This window comes from Salvia hispanica, chromosome 6 (assembly GCF_023119035.1).
Source record: "Salvia hispanica cultivar TCC Black 2014 chromosome 6, UniMelb_Shisp_WGS_1.0, whole genome shotgun sequence".
NCBI lineage: Eukaryota > Viridiplantae > Streptophyta > Magnoliopsida > Lamiales > Lamiaceae > Salvia > Salvia hispanica.
Genome location: NC_062970.1, coordinates 25,811,065 through 25,827,491, shown reverse-complemented (window position 1 = coordinate 25,827,491; position 16,427 = coordinate 25,811,065). Strand labels below are relative to the sequence as shown.

Here is a 16,427-nt window from a genome sequence, read left to right as displayed (position 1 = left end):
ATGGAATGTTTTTGGCCGGAGTTTGTGTCGGATGCTTGGATCCGGAGTGGATTTAGCATTCGAGGTTGGATCTGAACAGGGGAAGTCGAGTTGTGCATGGATTTTGCGTTTTCTATTTCCTTTCTGTTTTACTTCGTCTAGTAGCCGTAGATCTGTTTAGTTCATAATTGTTCTTCGCTAAATTGTTTAATTCCAGTCTACTCGTTTTCCGATTACGCTTCACGCCTGTTTCTTCTGAGTTTTTGTGCAATTTGAATTGGAGAAGATGATGTCGCTGTTAGTTAGTACTTTAGTTAGTTGTCTTTCTAGCTTTTCGTCCGTACTCTGCTTTTCCAGTCATGGTCCCCCCGTCAGTTTATTTCCCAGGTCTAGGTAATTTAGAATAGTTTCTTAGATCTAGTGATTGTCTCGATTCCAGTTTACATACATGATTTCTGTTTTGCCTAGATCTAGCTGTTAGCGTAGCAGATTTCAATTCCAAGTTTAGTCTAATTTCCTCAACCCAATAAAATGCGTGGCAGTAGCCAACCCAAAAATAATTTCCAAATCCTTGAGCATGTTCATTACGCATTCTATGTGGGATCGATCCCTACTTTTATGTGCTAAGTTTTAGTATAAGTGGTTGAGGGTTTTTGAAGAAGTATTCGGTGTGTCCGACGACCGAGATTTTCCAACGACCAGTGAGCTCCTAGACCTTGTGATCTAGTGGATTTGCTGGACCTAGGAATCTTTTTATTCTTTTCTGTGCACACAGTCGAACAGATACCAAGTCTCAGTGGAAGACCTAAAGAGGCCTCTGCCTCGGATGGAGGATCCGTTTTTTCTAGACGAAGAGCCTACCGGAAGGCGGAAGAAGCACCGCCTGGGAATAAGCATCCTGAAGAGACAATACCTACGTCGGGGCCTCGAACCCAGGAGGCACCCAAGGAAAATCCGAAGAAACTTGTGGAAGAAGCTAAGGGAGAGAAACCCTTTCCCTATCGGTTTGTTACGAAGAAGAAGAAAACCCTATGGATTTCATGTCAATCTTTGGGAAGCTGGATGTTACCATACCATTCCTCCAATTGTGAGACTATCCCCGTTGGGGAAATTTATCAAGGAGTTCATAGCAGGGAAAGCCCAGGAGGATGGAAAAATCATGGTGGAAGGGATAGCATCGGTTATTGTGCAGGAGAAGCTACCACCCAAGAGAGCCGACCCAGGTATGTTTACTTTGCTCATAACAATTGGAGATGTAAAAACCGAACATGCAATGTGTGATCTGGGAGCATCTATCAATGTTATGCCTTTATCCATTTATAATCGGTTGAAGGGGGTAAAGTTGTCAAACACTAGGGTGTTGATCCAACTGGCTGATAGGTCATGTATAAATCCTGAGGGTGTGTTAGAAAACGTGTTGGTCAGAATACAAGATTTTACTTATCCTGCTAATTTTTATGTGATTAAGATGAGTGAACCAGAAGCTAGAAAGTCTAGCGAGATATTGTTAGGGAGACCGTTTTTAAGAACAGCTAAGACAATTGTAGATATGGCTGAGGGGACAATATGCATTAACTTTAATGGTGAAAAATTTGTTTTTGTCATCAATGAGGCCATGAAAAAACCGATAGATTCTGATAACCTATGCTATGTTGATGTTATTGACCCCCTAGTCCAAGAATTTCTTGAGACCGAGTTATTGTAGGAGAAACTCCAAGCCTTGGATGTGTATGCACATGCTGATGTGGAAGCAGCTGCATGGTGTGATCTGATCAGTAACCAGGGGTTAACTGATGAGGAGATAGAAGGAGCAATCAGGGAATTCTGTCAGAAATCGGAAGTCGCGGGAGCCACAGGGGTTTTATTACCAGCCAGTATGGAAGAAATCTCAGATGGTGAAGTAGAGCAAGAGGGGAATTCTACGAAAAACCCTCTACCTATAGACACACTACCCCGACAAGTGGAGTTGAAGCAGTTGCCAGCAAACCTTAAGTATGCCTACCTCGGGGAGGAAGACTCGTTCCCTATGATCATCAATAGCGGGCTAACTGAAGAGCAAGAGGCAAGGCTACTGACCGTGCTGAGTAAAAACAAGAAGGCTATTGGATGGAGCCTTACGGACTTGGTGGGGATAAGTCCAGATGTCTGCATGCACCATATTAGGTTGGAGGAAGGAGCCAAGGCAAATAGAGATTCGCAGAGGAAGGTGAACCCCAATATGCGCGAGGAGATACTGAAGAAGATCTTGAAGTTGCTCTCGCTAGGCATCATATACTCGGTGCCCGATAGTGAATGGGTCAGTCTGATCCATATGGTCCCCAAGAAATCAGGGATCCAAGTGGTTAAGAATGAGAGGAATGAGCTAGTGCCCACCGGACTAGTCACTGTTTGGCGAATGTGTATAGACTACCGAAAGCTGAACACAGCAACCAGGAAGGACCATTTCCCCCTGCCATTCATCGATCAAATGCTGGAGCGACTGGCTGGGAGGAAGTACTTCTGCTTTTGGACGGGTACAGTGGCTACTTCTAAATTTACGTGAACCCCGAGGACCAGGATAAGACCACGTTCACCTGCCCGTTTGGAACCTATGCGTACAGACGTATGCCCTTCGGTATTTATGCAACGCCCCGGGGACGTTCCAACTGTAGAACAGTAAATTATAGATATATGCGGAGAAATATATAGACATAGTAGAGAATAGTTGTAGGTGTAGGTGTATATCATTAGTCAACATAGGCCACATATATATAGCAACTGTAGCAGAAGTGGCAGATGCAGGGTAGTAGTTACAGCTGTAGCAGGGTAGCAGCTGCAGGGCAGTAGTAGTAGACATGATAAATATCATGGAGCAAACTCTAAACTAATCGGTCAGAGTTGCCGTAACCCTAATTTGGGCAGAGCGTCGGTTGGACAAAGTAAAGCAGCAGTAGCGGAAACCCTAATTTTGGCAGAGAAGAGCAGCTGTGCAATAAGGCAGAGTAGTAGTAGAAACCCAAATTGGGCAGAGTAGAACAGCTGTGCATTAAGGCAGAGTAGTAGTAGAAACCCAAATTTGGGCAGAGTAGAGCAGCAACACCCTAAACCCCAGATTGGGCAGAGTAGCGCGGTAGAACAGAACAAAAAATAATTCGGGTAGAATGACGGAAGAGCAGAGTGGGGATAGTAGAGCGGGCAGCAGCAGAAACCCTAATTTCTTTAAACCCTAATTTTCTAGAGACGGATTCGAATCCGCTCTGATACCATATAGAACAGTAAATTATAGATATATGCGGAGAAGTATATAGACATAGTAGAGAATAGTCGTAGGTGTAGGTGTATATCATTAGTCAACATAGGCCACATATATATAGTACAAGAGACTAAGCTAGGCTATGTCACATCTCCGATGTGGGACAGAATACATAATATACTTAACACTACTAATATTCTTAACACCAACGATGTATGATGAGCATATTCTCGGATTTGATTGAAGATTGCATAGAGATCTTCATGGATGATTTCACGGTCTACGGAGACTCTTTTGACTCGTGCTTACAACATTTGGAAGTCGTGCTAGGAAGATGCCAAGCAAAGAGTCTGGTTTTGAACTTCGAAAAATGCCATTTCATGGTTACAGAAGGGATTGTCTTGGGGCACGTGGTATCAGAAAGAGGGATCCAAGTGGATCAAGCCAAGGTGGACGTTATATCCAAGCTACCTTTCCTTACTGAGCAGAAGGGGATAAGAGGTTTTCTGGGGCATGTTGGGTTTTATCGGAGATTTATCAAGAATTTCGCCAAGATCGCCCAACCTCTTACTAGACTCCTCCAGAATAAGGTGGAGTTCGTTTTCGACGAGCATTGCAAGGCTGCCTTTTACCTTCTCAAGGAAAAGTTGATATCTGCACCAATCATCCAAGCTCCTAACTGGGATCACCCCTTTGAGGTGATGTGCGATGCTAGTGACTATGCCGTGGGAGCCGTACTGGGTCAGAAGATCGATGGGAAGAGGTACGTGATATTCTATGCATCTAAGACCTTGAATCAAGCCCAACGGAACTATGACACCACCGAGAAAGAGATGTTGGATGTTGTTTATTCAAACGAAAAGTTCAGGCAGTACTTGTTAGGATCCAAGGTCATCGTCTATACTGACCATGCGGCCATTAAGTATCTTAGATGGGTACTTCTATTGCAAGAGTTTGATTGGGAAGTAGAAGACAAGAAGGGGGTCGAAAACAAGGTAGCAGACCATTTGAGCAAAATAGTACAAGAAGGGAATAGTGAGGATGTGCAAGATCGATTCCCAGAAGAGCATTTGTGTGAGGTGATTTTCTCCGCAAGGAAGATCGATTGGGAAGAAGTAATGAGGCTTACTGGTCAGGATATAACAACCAAAGGCAAAGAGAATATAGGGCAGGAACCCTGGTTTGCAGACCTAGCCAACTACCAAGTAACGGGAGAACTTCCAGGGTTGCTAAACGTTACAAAGGCTCAGAGGATGAAGATCAAGAGTGAAGCAAAGTATTATTTCTGGGACGATCCATACTTGTGGAAGGCAGGAGCCAACCAAGTTATAAGGAGGTGTGTTCCTGACTGGGAGCAATGAGATGTACTAATACACTGCCACTCCTTGGCATGTGGAGGACATTTTGGACCAAGGAAGACCGCAAGGAAGGTACTGGACAGCGGATTCTACTAGCCAACTTTAAAACCAAAGCCAGTCAAGAGGAAACTAGTGTTGAAAAGCGACCCCAAGGCAGAAAGGCAGAACTCAAGAGAGTGTCACAGAGATGCTTAGGAAAGTGGACGTCCAGCAAAGCAGGAGCAAACACGGCAGCAGACGCAGTGAAAATCTCTAGTGAAGATGAGGGGACTACTCCTACAAAACTTGGGGAGGAGCCCTCGACAACTATCCAGGAGGACGCCCCAACGGCAACAGGGATGGTTTCACCGACGCCAACTGAACAGGAGGAAGAGGCTGACAAGGTGGCTGAGGGTCTGGACCTTGCATCGAAGTCAGTAGGTCAGGAGGAGGCAATAAATGACGATACCAGTGCCTGCATGGTGGCCGAGCCTACTGCCCAAGTGGAACCTTCAACACTAGCGGACTAGGAAGCTAAGGCAGACGAAGATGAAGACAAGTACCTCTAGGAGAGGAAGCGAAAAAGAAAGGCCCCTGTGAAGAAAAAGCAGGCCGTAAAGAAACAACGCACAGCCAACACCAGCATAGTGATCCGAGAGCCAGAAGAGAGAAAGGGGTTAAGTGACAGTGACTACACTTCCAGCGAAGAGTCGGAGTCAGAGAGTGACATCTCTCTAGACGGTGAGGAGTACCATGAGCAGCAGCTCCCCGACAACCACCAAGAGCTAGTCCACCCTCCGGTGGAGAGGGTTGTGTACCGACGGTGGCGGGTGGAGCTCACTGATGAGCTAATGGAGGATATGGAGCACTACAACACCAAGAAGCTTCAAGACGTCTTTGACGACAAGGAGGATAGTAGCAAGCAAGTTAAATGCGACAAGGTACTCCACATACCATCTCTGATTGAGTTGTCTGTGCGTGACTCTTTCCTGGCCAGTATGGAAGCATTAGGTTTTGAATGACTATTAGAAAATAGAGACCCACAGATATCAGTGAGGCTACCCAAGGAATTTTTCACTACATTTAGGTTCCAAGTCACAACGGACCCAGACGAGGTGTCAATTTCTTTCAGTGGGGAGTTGTCCATGAGTCTGATCGAGTGGACTGTGCGATTGGGGATGTGTAGCCTGGAGGAGGCTATAGGACCAGAAAGGAGAAGCCGAGAGAGGGGAATACCAAGAAGGCACGTAGACTTTGACCCTGAGGAAGGGAAGATATGACCCACCTGGCTGTTGGCCAGTTCGCCTTCACCATATCCAGATCAACCCATTTCAGCAACCCCATGCTCCGACTGGTGCAACTTTACTTGGGCTACAACCTACTGGGCCAGACTAATTCAGCCGCCAAGACATCTATGACCGAGTTGTACCTGGTGTGGTGTGCTAACCGCAGAAGGAGGCTGCTGATAAGGCTAATTTCATGCATTGGTTATAGGGATAAATTCTGTGATTTCCTGGGTCTAACAAACCTTTTTGAGCCAGGTGTGTAGAGAAAATGCCAGCCCCAGGAAGAAGATAGAGATCACCTGGTGAAGGAAGCTGGCAAGGAAAATTAAGCAGAAGGATGAAGAGCCACTAGACTGAGGAGCATAGATTGAAGGGGCAAAATAGGAATCACAAGAACAGTCTAGAAGCTCTATCCACTATAAAAGGAGCACGCAACCAACATGAGAACACACACGATCGTCACCTTTTCCAGCTCCTAGCTTAGTTTTCTACTTTTCTACACACTCATTTGGGGGAAATTTTCTGGGGGTTCTCGTTTCATAGGAAGTTTGGGTGCAACACCGTCTCTACGGAGGCGAAGAAACAATTATCCTTTATTTTCTGTCTATTTTTGGTACTCGCTGAGTCTTCGTTGTTCGAGGCTTGGCTTTTGTGTTGTTTCTATCATTGGATATTTCGTATTTTGCAATGGATATTTCTGTTTATGTTTCGTTTATCTTGTTGTGTTGTTTTGGGATCGATGTGTTGATCTTTGTTGGTTGATCTGAGTTTGAAGCTAGTTTGTGAGAAATCTGTTGTTGATCGGAAAAATCTACGTAGATCAGTGAGAATCTAAGGTGGAAATGATGTTTGGTTGTTGTGGATGGCTTGGATCCAGAGTGGATTAAGCGTCCCGTGACTGGATCTGTTTGTTTGAAGTTTCATTTAGTTGGTTAAATTCTGCATTCTCGTTTTACCTCGTCTAGTAGCCGTAGATCTGCCTTAGTTTTAATTGTTCTTCGTTTTTACTGCTTTTAATTCCGTCTGCTTCGTGTCGATTTACGTTTTTGCTCTGTTTCTTAACTGGTTATTTCCTGGTAAATGTTGAAGAAGATGATGTCGATGTTAGTTGGTCCTTTAGTTAGTTATTTTGCAGCTTTTCAATCGTACTCTACCTCTTCAGAAAATGGTCCCCACATTCAGTTGTTTTCTTAGATCTGGGTAATTTAGGGAATAGTTTTCTTAGATCTAGTAATTGTCTCGCTTGTTCCAGTTTACATGCATGTTTCCTGTTTCTGCCTAGATCTAGCTGTTAGGGTAACATATTTCTATTACCAAGTCTAGGAAGTAAAGCTCAACCCTAAAAATGCGTGGCAGCAGCCAACAAAAATAGTTCCCGAGTCTTTGAACATGTTTATTTGCGCATTCATCTCTGTGGGATCGATCCCTACTTCCCTGTGCTAATTTTAGTATACTTGGTTGAGGGTTTTGAAGAGGTATTCTGTGTGTCCGACGACCGAGATCTTTCAACGATCCGTGAGTTCCTAGACCCTGTGATCTAGTGGATTCGCTGGACTTAGGAAGCTTGATATTCCTTACTGTGCACACAGTCTAAACAAGTGACTTCAAATGGCGCCGCTGCCGGGGATGGATGACGTAATTGTTTACGTGTTTGAGGATTTGGTGCATACAGTTTAATTTCTGTTATTTGTTTTTCTTGACAGTTTATAAGCAAGGGCTCACGATTTGGGAACTGGAGCAACCCGTCTGGATCAAAGGACGCTCAGGTCAGGTGGCAGGTTAAGGAATCGGCATCCACCATCACCACCAGATCAGGGTTTACGACAGTAGATCCATTCCCATTCGAATCAGAAAGTGAGAAGGAGTGGTACTCGTCGGGAGGAGAGGACCCGAAGTCGTCTACAGAAACAGAGCACTCCGAAACAGAGGAAGACGTACATATGGCACACTTGGAGGATCCCGATCCGGAGATAGGTTCACTAACCGCGCATTTGGATGGTGAGCCCGCCCATGCCATAGTTTCGAACCAGCGCCAGAGGTCTATTGATATCAAGACAAATGTGCTTGGGTGTTTTACCTACATTCTCTGGACGAAGGAATGAATGTCCCTACGAATTTCTAAACGAGTTTAGTAAGCTGTGCAGTATCCAAAAGCGACCCAACGAGGCTGCGAGGAGGACTACCGTTTGCGTGCGATCCCGTTTGCCCTAAAGGGGAGGCTAACACTTGGCTGCTGAGGCTCCCACCAGACTCGATCAACACATGGAAGGATTTCAAGCTGGAATTCTTGGATTATTTTTTCCCGTCCAACAAAACAAATGCCCTGAAGAAGGAGATTCAGGAATGCAAACAGGATTACGATGAGTCCTTGAGTCAATACTGGTCTCGATTTAAGGGGCTACTCGACGCCTTTCCCAACCATAGGATGATGGAGGCTGAAACTTTTTACTTGTTCTATGAAGGAGCTAATCCTGAGTCAAAGGACCTAATGAATTCCTCGAGCGGGGGGAATTTCACAAAGAACAAGGCAAGTGAAGCACGAGAAATTTTGGGAAGGTTGATCGACGCAAAGAAGGCCTATGATCACCCGCGTATCATGAGGAGAGGTTCGGCAAACGCGATCAAGGAACAAGAGGGAGAAGGAGTGGGGGACAGGATAGATCGGTTGGAGAAGGCACTTCTTAGTGCGATTGAGAAGAAGAGTTCCCAGACCTCGCAGGAGAAAGAGAAACCGCCAGGCCCAGAGGAAAATCAACTCCAACTCTATTACGGTCCACCGCCCGATGGAGAGTTCCAAGCCCAGGCAAATGCAGTGGAGGAATTGGAATCAAGGCAATCAGAATACAAACTGGAATCAGTGGAAGATCAAGGAGGCACCCTGGAGAGACAACCCTTGTTTTAGATGGGCAGACAGAAATCAACAGCCCCAGCTACAGTACCCAGGTCCAGCAGAGACCCTGTAGAACTGGCCTAGCCGAGGTCAGGATGGACCCCAGCATAATTCGAACTGGTCAGGGAAAAACCAGGAAGGACCAAACAACTGGAGTTATCGCAACCAAGGGGACCGGTCCAGCTGGAACAACAGGAACCAGAGTAATCAAGGGAACTCTTATGTGCCGCCACATCAGAGGAACGCCACCGAAAACAATCAGAATTTTCAGCATGCACACCAAGGGAATCAAGGGTCAGGGAACAAGTTCAACAACAGTCAAGGAGGTCAGGGTAATTATCGCTCAAATCAGGGAAGCGGACCGAGCCATAATCAGGGGACAAGTCCAAACCAGTCGAACTACAAACCACCGAGGAACTTGGATGAGATGGTACATGACCTAGTCAACTCACAACAACACATGCAGAATAATATGCAAGCAAACAACGATGTGGTGTATAAAATCCAAGATGCTCAACAGGAGCATAAGTCTGCCATGGATATGTTAGCCAAGCAAATGTCGCAATTGGCCACTTCGCTGAATGAAATGAGGGGACATGAAGGAAGGATACCAGCTTCAGTAAAGCCACCCGACCGGGAAAATATAGTCAGATAAATTTGAGGTTAGGACGGGGCTATGAGGGTCCGGCGATGAGAAAGGATGAAAATACACCTCCATCAATGGGCAAGGAAGGCAAGACCCTCGATCTAGAGGGGCCTGAGGTGAGCAATGTCAGGATGGAGGACGGTCTTCAAAAAGGGGATTTGGAGAAACCACTACCTCGAATGGCCGATCCATTTTTCTTAGACCCGGAGCCTGAAGTGGAGATTGAGGAAGGAAGGAAAGAAGTCGGTGAGCCATCCGTCTCAGGTCTGGCAGGGACGTTGAAGCGTACAAAGCCATTCCCTCATCGAGGGGAAGCCAAAAAGAAGAAGGACGACACCGAAGACTTCATGGAGATTTTCGGCAAGCTGGAGATCAACCTGCCCTTCCTACAAGCTTTGAAGCTGCCTACATTCAGTAAGTTCATCAAGGAGTTCATAGTAGGAAAAACCAAACCCGACGGGAAGATAGTAATTGGAGAAAATGTGTCAGCGGTGATACAGAAAAGGAGGATGCCATCAAAGTGCACAGACCCAAGTATGTTCACTTTGCCTATTTCTCTTGGTGACATAAAAATTGAGCATGCTATGTGTGATCTAGGGGCTTCGATAAATGTGTTACCACTTTTGATATATAAGAAGTTGATAGGAGTAAGTCTGGTGGATACTAAAGTGGTAATTCAGTTAGCCGATAGAACATGCATTTCACCCGAAGGGGTGCTGGAGAACGTGATAGTAAAGGTGCATGATTTCCTGTACCCAGCTGATTTTCATGTGATAAAAATGAGTGATAATGAATCTGCTGAGTCTAGCGGAGTGCTATTAGGGAGACCATTCTTACGCACCGCTAAGACTATAATAGATGTGTTTGATGGAACAATATGCCTGGATTATCATGGGGAAAAATATACATTCCACATCGATGAAGCCATGAAGAAACCTTTGGATGTTGAGAATTTGCATTATGTTGATATCCTTAACCCCCTGGTCCAGGAATATCTTGAGACTGAATTAATGCAGGAACAGTTTGATAATTCGGAGCTGAGCCAGTCTGTTGATAAGGAGGTGGCAGGATGGTGTGAAACCCTTTTGACTCGGAACCTGACAGATGAGCAGATAAATGAAGCGATCATGGAATTCTGCCACCAACCACTGTCATTCGAGTCTACGGGGTCTGTTCAAATGAAGGGTCCAGACGAAGGAACCAATTTGGAAGAGATAACAACAAAGAGTCTGGAGAAAAACCCCCTGCCCCAGGAAGCCATCACACCAAAGAAGGAGTTGAAGAAACTACCCGAGACACTGAAGTATGCCTACCTTGGAGAAGATGAAACATTCCCAGTGATAATCAACAGCCACTTGACAGCGGAACATGAGAATGATCTATTGGAAGTAATCCGGAGGAACAAGAAGGCCATAGGGTGGACGCTCTCCGACCTGGTGGGAATCAGCCCTGATCTCTGCATGCACCACATCCGACTGGAAGAAGGTGCGAAGGCGCGTAGAGACCCACAACGCAAGCTGAACCCAAACATGAGGGAAGAAGTTCTGAAGGAAGTATTGAAGTTGCTATCCTTAGGGATCATTTACTCCATTCCAGACAGCGAATGGGTCAGCCCAGTTCATATGGTACCAAAGAAATCAGGAATACAAGTTGTGGAGAATGATAAGAATGAATTGGTGCCTAAGATTGGTAACTGGATGGAGGATGTGCATTGATTACAGGAAACTTAATGAAGCCACTAAGAAGGATCATTTTCCCTTGCCATTCATTGATCAGATGTTGGAGAGGTTGGCTGGAAAGCAATATTTTTGCTTCCTAGATGGATACAATGGATACTTCCAAATATATGTGGATCCAGAGGATCTGGAGAAGACAACTTTTACCTACCCATTTGGTACTTATGCATACAGAAGAATGCCGTTTGGACTATGCAATGCACCAGGAACGTTCCAGCGTTGTATGATGAGCATCTTCTTAGACCTGTTGGAGGTATGCATTGAAATTTTTATGGATGATTTCACGGTGTATGGGAATTCCTTCGATGCATGTTTGGCAAATTTGGATCTGGTATTGAGAAGGTGTCAAGAGAAGAATTTAGTCCTGAACTTTGAAAAATGCCATTTCATGGTACCAGAAGGAATAGTCCTTGGTCATGTAGTCTCCGAGAGAGGGATTCAAGTGGACAAGGCTAAGGTGGATGTCATCTCGAAACTACCCTACCCCACAAATCAGAAGGAGGTTAGAGGGTTCCTGGGTCACGCAGGTTTCTATAGGCGGTTCATCAAGGATTTTGCAAAAATCGCCCAACCGCTAACGCATCTCTTGCACAATGATGTGGAATTTGATTTTGATGAAGGATGCAAGAAGGCATTCCAGATGCTGAAGGATAGACTTGTCTCTGCCCCGATAATCCGCGCACCAGACTGGAACTACCCCTTCGAAGTAATGTGCGATGCCAGTGATTTTGCGGTGGGAGCAGTCCTGGGTCAAAGAATTGACGGGAAAAGCTATGTCATTTTTTATGCCTCGAAGACCCTTAACCAGGCTCAGAAGAACTATGATACCACAGAGAAAGAGATGCTGGCAGTGGTGTACTCATTCGAGAAATTTCGACCATATCTGCTAGGGTCGAAAGTGATAGTCTACACTGATCACGCTGCGATTAAGTACCTCCTGGCCAAGAGGGAATCTAAGCCAAGGTTGATTAGATGGGTGTTGTTGCTGCAAGAATTTGATTGGGAAGTAAAAGACAAAAAAGGAACGGAGAACAAGGTTGCAGATCATCTGAGCCGAATTTTCCAAGGGAATACGGATGAAGCCATACCGGATGCTTTCCCCGAGGAACATCTTTATTATGTACGGAAGTCTGCTGGGTCTATTGACTGGGAAGCAGTGTTCACAACAACAGGTCTAGGAACATCGGACAAAGGGAAGCGCCTGATGAATGCAGAGCCATGGTTCGCTGACCTGGCGAATTACTTAGTCACTGGAGAACTACCAGGGTCCCATGAAATTTCCCGGGCCCAGAGAATGAAGCTAAAGAGTGACGCCAAATACTACTTCTGGGATGATCCCTACCTCTGGAAAATGTGCTCAGACCAGGTTATCCAACGATGCATTCCGGAGTGGGAACAGAAAGATGTCTTGAACCATTGCCATGCTCTAGCCTGTGGAGGACATTTTGGGCCTAGGAAAACCGCCAGGAAAGTCTTGGACAGTGGATTTTATTGGCCGACCCTGAACAAGGACTCTTTTGAGTTTTGTCAAGTCTGTGAAAGATGTCAACTGACCGGGGGAATTTCCAGGAGAGATGAAATGCCGCAGAATCCGATAATAGTTTGTGAGATTTTCGATGTTTGGGGCATGGACTTCATGGGCCCTTTTCCACCTTCATATGGGAACACATACATTTTGGTTGTTGTGGATTACGTCTCCAAATGGATAGAAGCAAAGGCTACACCCACCTGCGAGTCAAAGGAGGTAGCTAAATTTCTACGGGCCAATATTTTCAACAGGTATGGAGTGCCCCGAGCCATCATCTCAGATCAAGGTATGCATTTTTGTAATCGTACAATAGAAGCTTTGATGAGAAAGTATGGTGTACATCATCGATTATCCACACCCTATCATCCCCAGTCGAATGGTCAAGCAGAGATTTCGAACAGAGAAATCAAAAACATCATGGAAAAGACGGTGAACACCACAAGGAAAGATTGAAGTAAGCACCTCGACGATGCTCTCTGGGCATATAAGACTGCTTACAAAACGCCCATCGGGATGTCACCGTACAGATTGGTGTTCGGGAAGATGTGCCATTTGCCCGTGGAAGTGGAGCATAGGGCCTACTGGGCTGTGAAAGAGATGAATATGAAGGCCCAGGATTGTGAAGAGGAACGGAAACTGCAACTACAAGAATTAGAGGAACTAAGACTGGAGGCATTCGACTCGGCCATGTGGTATAAAGAAAGAACAAAGCTCTGGCATGATAAGAATCTCCGAGTCAAGGAACTTCGCGTAGGGCAGAAAGTACTCCTTTTTCAATCCCGGCTGAAGCTAATGCATGGTAAGTTGAAATCCAAGTGGATTGGGCCATACACGGTCGTTGGCCTTCGAGCAAATGGAGCTATAGAGATACAAGGAAGCGCCCCAAACTCAGTTTCTTTCCTGGTAAATGGGCACAGAGTGAAGGTATACAGAGATAATACAGATGTGCATGTGGTGGAAGAGACGCCACTACATGCATCGGCTATTATTTCTTAAGATGGTCAGGCAAGTGAATATCCTTAATGAACTCCTAGGTCAGGTAAAGTGGGAAACAAAATTTATTTTTGCACTGACCTAGGGGATCTTGAGGATATTCATTCGCTATGTAAATAGTTCAGTTGCTTTCTAAAACCCAAGAAAATCCAAACAAATTAAAAATTCAATCTTCCAAAAATATTCTCGAAGCACCGAACTCCTTTGGGAAATTGCTTTGTCACTCATAGTCTCCGACCTAGGAATTTGGTGTTTCATTTCTTTTGTTCTACATTACTAGGGGGAGGAAGAGCCTTGCAGACAAGAGAGAAGGCGATTGCCTTTTGAAATTTGAATTCCGCTTTTCGAGGAACGTACGGTTGCTTGCATCATATGGCAACCGTTCGCCTGCCACTCTGAAAAGGCTAGAGATATTTGATTCTCAATCAAAATCAATCGTCCACTCTCTCTCTCTAAATAATTTTCCCCAAAATCGTTTGAAACCCTAACCCTATCTACCCAGAAATTGTGAGTTGCTGGTGACAATGAAGAAAGTACATGGAACCACCGTAAAGAAGGGAGACCCAACCACCAGACCTCCGTTCGGCGAGTCGTCCGGACAACCGCCGTTCCAACCGACTCTTTCGGCGCTCGATATCCTTTCAGAATGGAACCCAACTTCTGTGCAAGGTTCCTCTACCGTCAAAACTCTCGATGAGGAAGCATTTCTGAAGGAACTAGAAGAGAAGTTTGGAAGTAAAGAAGAGGCCAAGAAACTGTTCTCCCGTTTCTCGATGTTTCATCAGCAACCGCCAACAATTCCTGAGGAACCAAAGGCGCAACCACCGAGTTCAAGCCCAGGGGTTTCCAAAAACCCTAGATCAGTCGCATGCAATTAAGCCAAACCCAAACAGCGAACTCGAGGAGGAAGGTGTCAGTGGATTTGCAGACGAAATCGACAGAATGGTGGTGGATTACTCGGTGGATGTACTCGCGAGGGAATGTAATGTTTCTGCCATACAATTAGTGAAGGGGGAAACCCCCGGTGGTTGAATTTGTGAGGGGGGAAACCCCAGTTTCTGAGAATATGGAGGGGGAAACCCCGAATGTGTATGTGGAGGGGGGGACCCCATATAATCTTGAGGGGGCGATCCCGAATTTGCTTGTTGAGGGGGAAACCCCAGTTGTGTCCGAGGGAGAAATCCCTAAAAATTCTGAGGAGGAGACTCCGTTTGAATCTACGGGGGGAACCCCAGTTATGTGTGTTGAGGGAGAAATCCCTAAAAATTCTGGAGGGGACGAGGTCCCCGTTTATGTTGAAGGACAGAGGCCCGAAGAGGAAGGGCCGATGGAGGTAGTGGATCTAGAGGAGGAACCAGAGGACGCACCCGCTGATCCGCGGGCGTCAAGGAGGATGGTCCGGCGAAACTTGCTGGACGAAGTGGATGAGGATGACCAGACGAAGGGATCAGGATTCCTGGCCCCGGGGGCGACAAGCATGCAGGAGGGAGAGACTCCTGACTCTGAAGAAGAGGTAGACGCCGAGGAAGAGCGTCGAGTGGCCAAAGAACGCAAAAGCAAGGGTAAGACAACTGTCGTCCCTCGGCCTAGGAAATCTCAGAGACTCATCTCCGTCGGGAAAGCTCCCCGCCCACTCCCCAAGGCCCCTGGACCTGTTAATGAGAGTAGCGAGACCGAGGAAGAGACCGAGGAGGAAGAGGAGGTCCCAAACTTCGAGCGAGAAGAAGTATGGATCACGAAGAAGCTCTTAGGAGCTATGTCTAAGTTCAATGACTCGAAGAGGACTCAGACGTACAAGGATCGGAGCGCAGTTGGGAAATTGGCCAAATCAGGGAAAAGGTACGATGCGAACGCGTTGAAGGAGATAGAGTATGACGAAGAATTCCTTGGCCACATTAAGGGAATGGCTTTGAGTGGCCCCTGAACCACAGTGAGCAGGAGGTGCCAGTTGAAGCGGCCCGTGAATTCTTCTCTACCTTCAGGTTCAAGGCTACTACCGATCCAGATGCGAACTCCATCTCTTTCCGCCTCTTCACCATCGAGCATACCATGAGTGTGAGGGAGTGGTCTTTGAGGATGGGGTTGTTTAGAAACACCAAGGATGGTGAGGGCATTTGGGACGACAGAGTATATGGCCCACCAAAGGACACACCCGGATTCTCACCACAGACTGCTTGGGAGTACTTGACACACGCCAGGAGAAGAAATTTTAAGACCAGCGTATCAAAAGGAATCCACCTCACCGACCATCTTCTCCGTTTCGCCCAGGTATTCATAGGGTACAATCTGATGGGCACGGCCAGCTCCAGCATCACCACCACCGAGCTATACTTCACTTGGTGCATGGCTAAACGCATCAAGGTTCACCTTGGATATTGGTTGGCCCAGGCCTGCCATCAAATGACTGCTAACCTCTCTCGCCACATGTACACCTGCCACCTTCTAGGCGCCTACATCGAGTGCAACTTCGTCATGAAGATTGGGAAGGCAGAGCCGATTGTTCCAATGTGTGAGCCCCCGGAGTTATTTAGCATGGAGTACTTTTTCAACAAAGGTCTCCTACACATGGAAGGGAAGGAATTGTGTTTCTACAACATAGGGGCCAACGTGGACAAGGTGAAGCGTGAGCCAGAGCCGGTGGAAGATGTGGTGAATGCGGACGTGGTAGAGCTGCGGAAGGAGATGGCTGTGGTGAGAGGAAGTATTGGTGAGGTCAAGGAGGTGCTGCAAGAGATCAAGGGGAGTTTGAACACCCTAGCTGGACGCTCAACTGCCCAGAATGAGCGAATGACCGAGGCGG

At 46.3% G+C, this 16,427-nt stretch overlaps 2 protein-coding genes across 2 annotated transcripts; both read left to right on the top strand.

The window, feature by feature from the left end:
• Window positions 1–13,147: 13,147 nt before the first annotated feature.
• Window positions 13,148–13,630, top strand: LOC125195026. Its single transcript, XM_048093232.1, has one exon. The coding sequence runs from the start codon at window positions 13,148–13,150 to the stop codon at window positions 13,628–13,630; it is 483 nt and encodes a 160-aa protein (XP_047949189.1).
• Window positions 13,631–14,693: 1,063 nt separating this feature from the next.
• LOC125195025 lies at window positions 14,694–15,551 on the top strand. Its single transcript, XM_048093231.1, has one exon. It carries the CDS (start codon window positions 14,694–14,696, stop codon window positions 15,549–15,551), a length of 858 nt encoding a protein of 285 aa, XP_047949188.1.
• Window positions 15,552–16,427: the final 876 nt, after the last annotated feature.

What these genes read in the sequence shown, in the direction of transcription:
- LOC125195026 (XM_048093232.1), top strand. Translation starts at nt 13,148, where the DNA reads ATGTCACCGTACAGATTGGTGTTCGGGAAGATGTGCCATTTGCCCGTG.
- LOC125195025 (XM_048093231.1), top strand. Translation starts at nt 14,694, where the DNA reads ATGGAGGGGGAAACCCCGAATGTGTATGTGGAGGGGGGGACCCCATAT.